The following is a 10,513-nucleotide window of genomic DNA, read 5'->3' as shown; positions in this document are numbered from 1 at the left end:
TCCCCCCAGGACCCCCACCACCTCCTCCACTGCTGCCGCCACCGCCGCCAGACTTGCTGCTTGGGCCTGGGCGCCGGTTCTGCCTCTCCATGCCGGGTCGCTGACTTGAAAAGCTCCTCTTGCTCAAATCCTTGGCTCTCTGGCTCAGATCTCCACGGGACATGGTTGAGATGCCTGGTCCAGCACCACCTCCACTCCCTCCATGAGTCCCCACAGCTTTGGGGGTCAGCAGTGCTGGTGGCGGAGCTTCCTTGTCCCCCCGCCGCTCGCTGGCAAAGTCGCTGCTCTCAGAGGCCGTCTCCCACTCCTCGTTGGCTTGGTCCGAGTTCTGGTTTGACAGATCAGGAGACTTGGCTGCTGCCCGGCGAGGTGGTGGGGGCACTGCTACTGTTGTGAGGGCCTCCTCTGACCCAGGTGTAGAGGCTGGAGGAGCTAGGGAAGAGGGCTTGCCCTCAGCCCCTCTGGCAGCGTTCTCTCGTTCCTGTTTCAGTCTCCGGAAACGAGGTGGTTTGTCCTGCTGCTGAGCCCTCCCGTGTCGCCTCCTTCTGGGCCGCTCCCCGTCTTCCACACCCATGCCTCCATTGTTGCCTCCACTGCTGCCTCCTCGGGCCATAGGGCACAGAGGCCCCGGAGTCAGCTTCTCTTTCAGAGACTCCTTGCTTGGTGGCATAGGACCTGTTGGAGGCTTCTTTGGAGCCAGGGACTTGGTTGGGGGGCTCCAGCCCGGGCAAATGGGGGGAGGGGGCCGCCCACCCCCTCGTCCCCGACGGGATGGCACCCCTCTGGGAGTGAAGACTCGCCCACCTCGGGCAGTGGAAAAGCGGGCGGGGGCTGGTGAAGGAGGTGCTCCTGATGATGGGGGAGCAAGAGGGACCTGCGTAAGTACTCCTTCCTTGGTAGTGGGGGCCTCCTTGTCTGAGGGGGCCAGGTCACTCTCGTGGGTCTCACTGCCTGTCTCTGAGCCCCGCTGCCGGCGCCGCTTGGGGATCTCTTCATACTCCGAGCCCTCACTCCGTGTCTCACTGGCAGTGCGGCCTCGGGGAGGATGGTTTGGTCCCCCTGTCCCACCTCCACGTCCATCATCTCCTCGAAACTCTCGGTAACTGCGGAACTCCCGGCTTCGGGCTCCCCGCCCCCGTCCCCCATAGGTCCCCCGAAAACCCCTCCCTCTGGCAAAATACTCCCCTCGGCCCCGACCCCGGCACGAGGTAGGACCCACTCTTTCATAGGAATAGTCCCTCCGAAGCCTTGGGGCAGGGGAAAGATTCCCACTGGGTGGGGTCTCCTTGGGGCCACCTATCTTTCCCTTCGCTGTCTTCAACGGGTCTGGCTTTGGAGCCTTGGGGGTTTCATCCCCCTGTTCAAGGGGCTTGGGGTTGGGGGGTAGCTCTTCAACTTTCGCAGGCGGTGGGGGTTTCTTTATCGGCCCAGCCCGGCGGGGAGGGGCCCCTGACTCCTCTGGAGGGATCCCACGACGACTGCTGCCTGGGCGTGGGCCCCAGCGGGTCTCCGTGCGGCTCTCTCTGCGAGGTGGTGGGGGGCCTTGGCCTCCAATTCCTCGGGAAGGCTTTCGACCAATTTCTGGCCCTGTCAGCTGTGGAGCCTCCTCCTTGGGGGTTTCCTTCTTGGGTGGTGGAGCTTGCATCTTGGCTGCCTCCTCATTGCCTGGGGGCCAGGGGAGTGGACGGGGCCCTGGGGGAGCTGGCTCCTCCAGAGGAAAGCGAGGGATTGGGGGCCCAGGGGCTCCATTCTCAGGAAAGCCTGGATAACTGGCCAGATAGGGTGGTGGGGGAGGTACTGGAGGGGTCTCGCTCCTGAAGAGGGAGACAGAAAAGATGGAAGTAAGTATCTCAAGACGAGGAAAATGAACTAGGTGGGGAAACAATGCTTTATTACTACGACCCAAACACTCCTTTCATGTTTATTCCTATCATTTCACCGATAATCCAAAGTACCTATTCTAGGTGTGTTTGCTAGAAACCCTCCCATTTCTCTACTCACACTCACCTCATCCCCTTCTCATCCTCATCAGCAGCCTGGCGCAGTGGTGAAGTAAGTGGGCGGGGGTCAGCAGGTGTGGTGGTGAAGACATCTCCTACCCAAGCCAACTTTGGATCCACTGGTGGGGTGCCCCGATCCCGTAAGAGGGGGGGTGCATGGCGCTCAAATGGCTCTGAACTTGAGCCCCCACTGTCTGAACGCTCCCGGGGAACTAGGCCTGAGAAAACCAAACAGTATGAGAAAAAGTATCCTTTTTTATGTTACAGGCCCTCCAGACCCAAAGCACCTCCCCAGTTCAATCCTCCACATCAGTCCGGTCAATGTCAGTGCCTCCATCTCCTGGGAGACAGTGCCTGCTCTCCTAAAACATGGTGAGCCACTCAGCTTCCCTACAGATCAATCTCTCAATCCCTCCACCCAAGGGAATCTTGGTTTAGGTGGGCATTACTACTTGACTCCTGCAACAAAGAGCTATCTTGGGAGTGCTAAGCTCCCCTCTTGATTGGTTGCCCTTCATCCCCATAACAAGACAAGAATACCTACTTCCCAAGACTAAGGGGTCCCTGACGCCCCACCTCGTCTATGGTGTCTTACCAGAGGGATGCACACCAGGAGGGTAGAAGTCCAGAGGGGGCCGGCCTTGGAGGAGCCGAGGGTCCACATAAGGAGGAATCATCATCCAGCGGGGATCAAAGTTCATAGGGGGCATGGGCGGGGGCCGGCCCAGAGCACCTGGGTATAGGGCCTTGGGGGGCGGGGGCGGAGCCTGTGGAGCTGGCACGGCCCCCATGGTCACAGGCTGCGGTGGTGACGGGGGCACTGGGGTAGGCTGGGCAGAGCCCTGCTGATGCTGCTGCCACTGCTGCTGCTGTTGCTGCTTCAACAGCTGCTCCTGGGGAAGGACAAAAGGAGTGAGAGGCATCAAAGGCCCAACCAGAACACAGGACTAGCAAAAACAAAACCCACATCAATGTGACACTTGGACTAGACAGAAACTAAGGTGACACAACGGAGACAGAACTGGCAGAGGGACCCAGGAAGTAACTTATGGATAGGCTAAATGTTGAAACCAAGCAGAGAAGCAGCCCTTAAGAGAAGTAATTTAGTTTCACCTGCTGCTGCCGCTGGAAACGAGGAGGCAATGATTTCTGATATTTGGGATAGCCCAAGCCTTGGCTGGGGGGCTGCCGGGTGGGACCAACTCCATCACCCTTGGGTTCCGCCTTTGGGGCTGGGGGTGTGGCAGGGGAAGGAACCTCTTCTGGTGGTTCAGGACCCTCTTTTGAGGGCACTTGAGGTTCCACTGCATTGAAAAAAAGATAATCAGAGCGATCTAGTCCACCAACAGATATTCCATGAACACCCCATAATTTCAGCACTCACTTCTAGCAGCCCCTCTAGAAATAAGACTATCCCATTTAAAACCCATGAAAACACTTCAAGGTCTCTCAAAAGCCAATGGTGGTGGCGTTAATTTCCCATGAAATCATCAAAAGTAACACTTCCTTCGGCCTGCTCCACTCTAGGCCTATAGGGAAGTGGTTTTAGGTTACTACTTATTTAGGAACTCAGGTAAGAAAACCTTTTCCCCTCAGATGTCCACAGAAGCAAAAAGATCCATTTCACCCATACCAGTGACAGTCCAACGAACCCAAACTGCCTTTTATCTCCTTTACTCACATCCTTACCACCTGCACCCTCAACCCCAAGCAGACAGAAGATCTACCCATCACCATCTCCATCATACCTGCACTGGCTTCGAAGCTGCCACTGCTGGTGCTACTGGCACTGCCCCCACCACTCACTGCAGTGGGAGCCAGAGCCACACCTGGAGTGGGGGTGGACTGGGCAGGAGAGGACTGTGCCGACTCTTCCGGTTCTTTTTCAGGTGTTGGAACTGGGGCCGGTGGAGGAGCTGGAGGCGTTGGGAGTTCTTTGGGGACTGCAGGTGGTGGAGCGGGAGCAGGAGGGGTAGCAGGTGGTGCAGCAGGCTCTGCTTTGAGCCGCTTGTCAGGTGCCCCAAACTTCTCATCAAGTCGCTTGAGTTTCTCGGCACAGGCTGCCCTGCGCTCCTCCTGCATGCGCCGCTCCTCTTCCTCTCGCCGGCGCCGAGCCCTCTCCACAGCCAGGGAGATTTCAGACGAAGACTGCTTTCGCCGCTGCCGCCAAGCCTCATCCTCGTCTTCGGGTGCTGGGGGCTTGCAGGGAGGGCCCCCGCGATCCTGTCAGTGGGCAGACCCAGCAGGGTCAGAGGTGTCAGTTACTATGTTTCTTACTATCTCTTTCACAGACTAATCAACTGTCTCTAGCTGCCGGTACAAAGACCAGGCCTTGGGGCTGATGGCCTCTCATGGCAGGGACAAACTCATCATCCTAGTCTTTTTTCTTCTTTTTCAAGACCCAAAGACCCCAGGTGTCCTTGTTTTTCCTAACTAGCATTTCTCTCTTCACCCTAACCCGCCTAACACCAACGATGTTCCAAACCCTTTCAGATATGCTCCACAGCTCTACACTTACTGCAGCCCATTTTTGGCCCTCCCTCCAGCTTCCTCTTATTACTGCTGCTTCGATTACTCAGCTGAAACTAGTCTCCCCAAAGCGACCCTCTCAACCCCTCATTGTAGACACTCACTGGGTAGTCCCCAGGGGGGCCCCAGTTCCCGGCGGGGCCTCGGTGGGGTGGGGGTGGGGGAGGCTTTGGGGCAGGAGGCCCCGGCTCTGTCTCTGGAGGCCGAGAGGTCTCTGCCCAGGCCGTCTTGGGAGGGGGTGGTTCGCTGCCGGGGGAGTTGCCCTTTTTGCCATCTGCTTCAGGGGGCCGTTCCTCACCACCAGCTGACTGGGACTCCTTGCTGTGAGGAGACCAACAGTGGAATTAAAAATCAGCTGCAACCCAGCTCTTTTAAGAGTACACTACCATAAGACAAACAGCCCCTCCACTCCCCAGAGAGCCCTAAACTCACTGGCCCTCAGGTCCCTCCTCATCGGAGTCTCGTCCATCTTCCTCATCGCTGAACTTGAGCTTCTCAGTGTAGTCGACCTCCTCGTGGGCCCCTAAGGGGAAAAGTGAAGCATGGTAACCCAAGCATTCTGCTCTCCCATCTTGAGTACCACTACACGGTTGGATGCGCTACCAAGGCCAACTGCCCTCTTCCCTCTGGCATCTAGATTCACCACAACTGTCAATTTCACTCCTCTGACTCCTTCTCCACCAGGATTTGGCTTTCTTCCAGGTATCTACCCTATCCCTCAATGTCTATTCCCACAATGAACCATTGTTTTCTCATCAGATTTTGCTATTTAAAACTGAAATACTTGCGAATTCCCCGGCGGTCCAGTGCTTAGGAATCCACACTTTCATTGCCAAGTGCCTGCGTTCAATCCCTGGTCAGGGAACTAAGACCCCACAAGCTGTACAGTGCGGCCCAAACCAAACCAAACCAAACCCCCAAAACAAAACTAAAATACTTGGTCCTTAACATCCACTCACCTGCCCAACCATCATCATTCTCCTGGTCCAACTGGTCAAACTCTTTGAGATTATCTTCTTTAAGAATGGAAGGCCGACCCACAGGCTCTACAAGACGCATTGGTGGCCCTGACCCTCGGGGGCCTGCCACACGGGGGAAACGGCTGTGTATGAAAAGGGAAAGGAGAGAAGATAAATGAAGGCTGAATTGAATAATCACAAACTGAGCCTCCTGGCTAGAAAACCATCTCCTCAGCAGGCTTCCCCTGTCTCCAAGCACAAATCCAGACCTAGATTACTCACCTGGGCCCATCGGGCGTGGGGTATCTGTAAGGCCCCTGGGGTCCATAGGGCGGAGGGAACGGGAGATATGGGGGATACATCTGCAAAAGAGCCCAACAGTAGCCGCTTAGAGGAGCAGACAAACAGCCTACCACAGCCCTAAACCTCTCATCCTCCCACCCTCACAGACCTCTGCTTTCCAGCTGTCCCCTCCAAAGACTAAGTTGTAACTCCTAACTCTAGCTTCCAGCACAATCAATCCAAAAGAAGATATCCTAACTTACGAAGGGCGGCATCATTCCGCGGTAGGGAGGGAACTGGGGTGGGCCCGAAGGCTGCAGTCCACCCCGGGGATCATGGCTGTGATGAAGTTTGGAGTCCGGGCCCTCCAGCTCATCAGGGCCACGCCCACCTCCGTCCCTCCAAGTTGTAGAATCTGTATTTTGGAAAAGACAGAGAGTGAACATAGCTGAAAATGATGAGGAGAAAGATGAATAAGCCAGCACTTCACTCTGAAATGGAATAAGGTAATATCCTGGTCAAAAGGTGGATTCCTAACCCATTCACTCACTAATAGTGGCCACTCACTTTGGGGGCGGAGGCTTGGTCCGGGCCCAGACAACTGTTCGGCAGACTCCCTTTCCTTGGCAGCCTTGTCCTGGTCGCCAGCCGCCTGCAGGGTCGGAAATTCCTCTCGAGAGAATCGTGACAGTAGGCTTGATGCCCTTCCACCTGTTGGGGTTGAGGCACAAGAGACACAAGTATCTTTACTGAGGATGCACTGTGAAAGTGTAACGCTCTGACAGGTACCGATCCAGTTCTGCCTCCAAACTCACCCCCTATGTATTAGGTGTTCATTCTTCAAGAAACAAGATCAGTTTGGGGATACCCACCTCTCACTTTCACATAAATCTGCAACAAATCTTGCTCATGTGTTTTGCAAGAAACCAAATATGTGATCCAAAATTTTGCCAAAAGATTACAAGAACACTTTGCTGAAGGTATAGTGCAGGACTCCTGCCTACTATGGTGCCCAGAGAGACCTCCTCAAACAGCCTTGTGCTCACCATCTCCATGTGCTCCATGGGTGACGCTGGCTTGTGCCCAGGACTTTACCCCGCTTGGAACCGAAGGAGTGTTCTGGGGAAGCAGAGAGATAATGGTGACATGATGAGGAGCTACAAGCCATTCTTGCCCCTGCTCCCTAAAAAACATCCAGTTTTTCAGATACCTCGGGGGCTGCTGGCGGTCGTTTCGATTGGTTGGAGGCAGGCGTCTGTGAAGCCGGCAGTGGCTGCGATTCCGGCTGCTGAGCGGTTGAGGCATCGGAACTGAAGGGATGGTAAGGTGGGAAGGTTATTCAGAGTCTGAGATGGTACCGGCTCCTCTGCTTCTCCAACTGGTGGAGGACAGGAACCAAACCCAGGCCTTCTCACTACTTTTTACAAGTTTTAGGACAAAACACCATAAGCTCATCAAGCTTGCATAGACTGTCATCTGTTCTTCAAACTTTCCTCACACCTGACAAAAAATTAAAGGTACCACTCCTTAGTCATTTAACAGGAGTCCTGCAATATGCAGGAAAGGGTCTTTCCTCTTTGTCTCTGACTCTCATCTGGCCACATTAGTACAAGCCCCAATTCATCCTGAAGTTCAAAGTTAAAATATTCCTAACTCTAGATCCCCCAGGTTTCCACCCACCTCTTGGGGTCGGACTGCTCCTGTTTGCTTGCCCATCCTGTTCCGTCTTTCGGCACTAATGAGACATTGGGGTCATTGCCTTTGTTCTCGGCTTTCAGGCTTGGAAGGTTGGCCGGGGGTGGCATACGCCGAGCAATGGCAACTTTCCCGAGACTCTGCAGGCCATGGCGAGGGGCAACTGGAGAAAAGATGGAGAGAGAATGGAAAATGCCTCTAAAGGGAAATCTGACAGCATCCTACCCGAGGCCCCGTTTACAGACATCCCCAACGTCTTCTCTTAGAAAGCTTCTCTCTCTTTGCCCTAGGCAGTCTCTGAAATTCTATCAACAAGGAAGGCTGAAGGGCTTTACACTCAGTAATTCTATGTGGGATGGTTGATCTTGAGCCTGCAAGGAGCAAGCTGGCCCTAGACTTCTCCAAGTCCACATTTCTTTGCCTCCAATTCTTACGTGTCCAAAGACAGGAAACCACAGACACGCCTTTGTAGGAGGATGCTGGTGTTCACCAAAAGCACAACGTCCCCTACAGGATCCAAGATAAAACTGGAAAGTCTTTAGTGTTCCTCTAACCTTTTGATATATGTACTACAGGTGTTTCCCTTCAAAGAGCTCTGAAATACATGACCCATTCATGCTCATCCTCCAATAATTAGGAACATCAGTGCAGGACCCTCACCAGCGGGTTTCTGGATCTCTAAAGACTTGCCCTTATATGTATCAAACAGGTTGAGCGAGGAATACTTCTTTCCATCCTTCCCCTTGGCAGTCGGCCCCGAGCGATCGGACATTGCGCTGGAAGCTCATTGAGTACGTTGGGTCCTACAGGCGCCTCCCCCAAAACGTGCCGGAACCTGTGACCAGACACCAAGTGTTTCACTCTCTGCTCCACCAAGGGCCTCCCAATAGAAGCCTAGATGCTCCCTTTTATTCTTACTGGGGCCCAGATACATGGCCCTCTTATGCCTCTTCCTCTAGCCTATTTAAACACCCCAGTTCCTTTAAGCAATCATCTTCCTCACAGAGCCCAAATGCCATATTTCCTCTTTCCCCCAGACACCCCTTGCCAAGGAAACCCAAATAAAAATCCAGTATCTTCCTAGTATAAACACTCTCCCCTTTGTGCCAATCTATAAAGGGTTGCAACCTCATTACGCCCACAAGTAATAATCTCTCTCCATCAAAATCATTTCAGATACCTACAATAAAAACAAGTTCAAGCCCTAGAGAAAACCAGAAGCATATAGATCCGTCATGGAAGGAAGAGAGGTTTAGCTCTCCTACTCATTAGATACCAGCTTCCTAAGTTTGCCCTGGGTTCTAGTCCCTGCAGTCTCCCTCCCATCCGGCAAAGTTTTGCAGGAAGGTATGCAGGAGTTTAAGGATTTTATGAGCTTGCTCAGCCAGACTGGGGGATGGTGCCAGAGAATTCCTCAGGGAACAACTGGGGCACTACATATTCCCAAGCTACAGAAACAAGTATTTTGAATATTCCATCTTTTCCTACACTTGCCCCCATCGCAGCTCCTGGAAAAAAGTTTGTCTGAAGATGGCATACTGGTGGGCTCTGGTTTACCCTACATACACGTGGGTAAAACAAAGCATTATGGATCCACGTCAAGAACACCAAGTAACCATGGGGCCAAGGCTGGAATCAACTTCATTTTCCTACCCCCCATCAGCAGTCATTTCTTTCCCTGATTTTCCTTGTTCCCCAAGCCGACCAAACTCTCCAACATCGGTTAGTGTTCCTGGGTGACCAGGCATTTGTTTGTAGACAATGGTGTAAAGGAAAGAGAGAGGAAGTTGGTGAGATATCCATACAAGACCAGGATGACAACTAAAATCAAGAACTTTAAGCCACATTAGATGAGGAGATGGGGGTAGCTTTGGAGGTGTTTAAGAAGGCCAGTCTTTGAAAATTTATGAAGGGAACAGAGATAGAATAATGAAAAAAAAAAAACACTAAATAACAGAGAATTATGAAAGCCGGTGGAAAATAATACACGTAAGCGGGAATGGCAGGAAAAGGATGCAGACTAAAGGAAGCAATGTCAGGAGACCCAGGAGAGAGGAGGAGTTGGGATAGAAAGGTGATAAGGAAGATGAGAAATGAAAAAAGCAGAGAAGATGAGGAACGTATAAAGCACAGATGCGGGATAAAAGCAGGGTTCCAGAGTGGGAGTGACTGAACGAGAAGTGGGGCGTCAAAAAAGGGAGACCTTAGCGCTGGGTGATGGGAGGGGTCCACTATGGAGGAAAGAAGACTCTTGGGAGAGCAGGACAGTCAGGCGCGGCCCACTCCAGAGCGGCAGCAGGGAAGGGGACCCATAAATAGGGGTGATAGTCCAGGAGCGCAAGGGGGGTGGGGAGTTATGGCCCAGGAGCCAGGGGGGAGGTCTCCCCATGAAGCCAGAAGGTGAGTGGGTACGGGCAGGTTATAGGCTCAGAGACGGGCTAGAGATGCGGGTCCCAGGGTGGGAGTATCGGAGGGGGAGGGGCAGGCAGGGCCCGGCAGCAGGAGGACAAAATGGCGGCGGCTAATGGCAGCTTCTCCTCCCCCGGCCCGCCGCCTCCGCCGCCGCTGCCGCCGCCACCACCGCTCCCGCGCCGGAAAAGGGCGTTAGCATTCGGCTCGCCCAGACTCACCTGGCCGGGTGCGCGGGGGTCCGGGACCGGGGCCTAGGCGCCTCCCCGGGGTGGGATGGCGGTGGGGCGGGGGCGGATGGCGGCGGATGGCGCCGGGTTCGGCTCCTCCCGTCTCCCTCGCTCACTCCGCGGCTGGGCTCCGACTAACGGCCCATCCGGGCAACCGCCGCCCCCGGGAGTGCCCCCCCTCCTGCCTCTCTCCGCGCCTAGACACGCCCCTTTATTTGCATAAAGGGCGGGGCACCTTCTACCCTATCCCTCTTTACTTCCAGGGCTGTCCTTTTTTTAAAAAAAAAGCAGAGCGTGCGAAGCTGACATAAGTTATTTGCATAAAGAGGAGGGACTTATAGGCGCTAGGACGCCGATTGGCTGAAGAGGCAGGCTCCCGGCGTCGGCCGTTGAGACGTGCAGAGAGGCA

At 54.3% G+C, this 10,513-nt stretch overlaps 1 protein-coding gene across 1 annotated transcript in view; it reads right to left on the bottom strand.

The window, feature by feature from the left end:
• PRRC2A (proline-rich coiled-coil 2A) overlaps positions 1-10,311 on the bottom strand; it is a 15,267-nt gene extending 4,956 nt beyond the window's left edge. Inside the window, exons 1-16 of the mRNA XM_010833355.1 lie at positions 10,096-10,311; positions 8,126-8,300; positions 7,451-7,628; positions 6,981-7,080; positions 6,817-6,889; positions 6,338-6,481; positions 6,034-6,185; positions 5,771-5,850; positions 5,489-5,631; positions 4,962-5,052; positions 4,634-4,850; positions 3,749-4,223; positions 3,114-3,304; positions 2,596-2,893; positions 2,008-2,218; positions 1-1,814 (exon numbers count right to left, since the gene is read on the bottom strand). Coding sequence (XP_010831657.1) covers positions 1-1,814; positions 2,008-2,218; positions 2,596-2,893; positions 3,114-3,304; positions 3,749-4,223; positions 4,634-4,850; positions 4,962-5,052; positions 5,489-5,631; positions 5,771-5,850; positions 6,034-6,185; positions 6,338-6,481; positions 6,817-6,889; positions 6,981-7,080; positions 7,451-7,628; positions 8,126-8,237 — 4,279 coding nt within the window. The 5' untranslated portion in view covers positions 8,238-8,300; positions 10,096-10,311. The remainder of the gene's footprint in view (positions 1,815-2,007; positions 2,219-2,595; positions 2,894-3,113; positions 3,305-3,748; positions 4,224-4,633; positions 4,851-4,961; positions 5,053-5,488; positions 5,632-5,770; positions 5,851-6,033; positions 6,186-6,337; positions 6,482-6,816; positions 6,890-6,980; positions 7,081-7,450; positions 7,629-8,125; positions 8,301-10,095) is intronic.
• Positions 10,312-10,513: the final 202 nt, after the last annotated feature.

The sequence above is a fragment of the Bison bison genome, unplaced genomic scaffold (assembly GCF_000754665.1).
Source record: "Bison bison bison isolate TAMUID 2011002044 unplaced genomic scaffold, Bison_UMD1.0 scf7180017863415, whole genome shotgun sequence".
NCBI lineage: Eukaryota > Metazoa > Chordata > Mammalia > Artiodactyla > Bovidae > Bison > Bison bison.
Note: the sequence above shows the minus strand (reverse complement) of the source record. Positions and strands in the feature narration are given on the sequence as shown.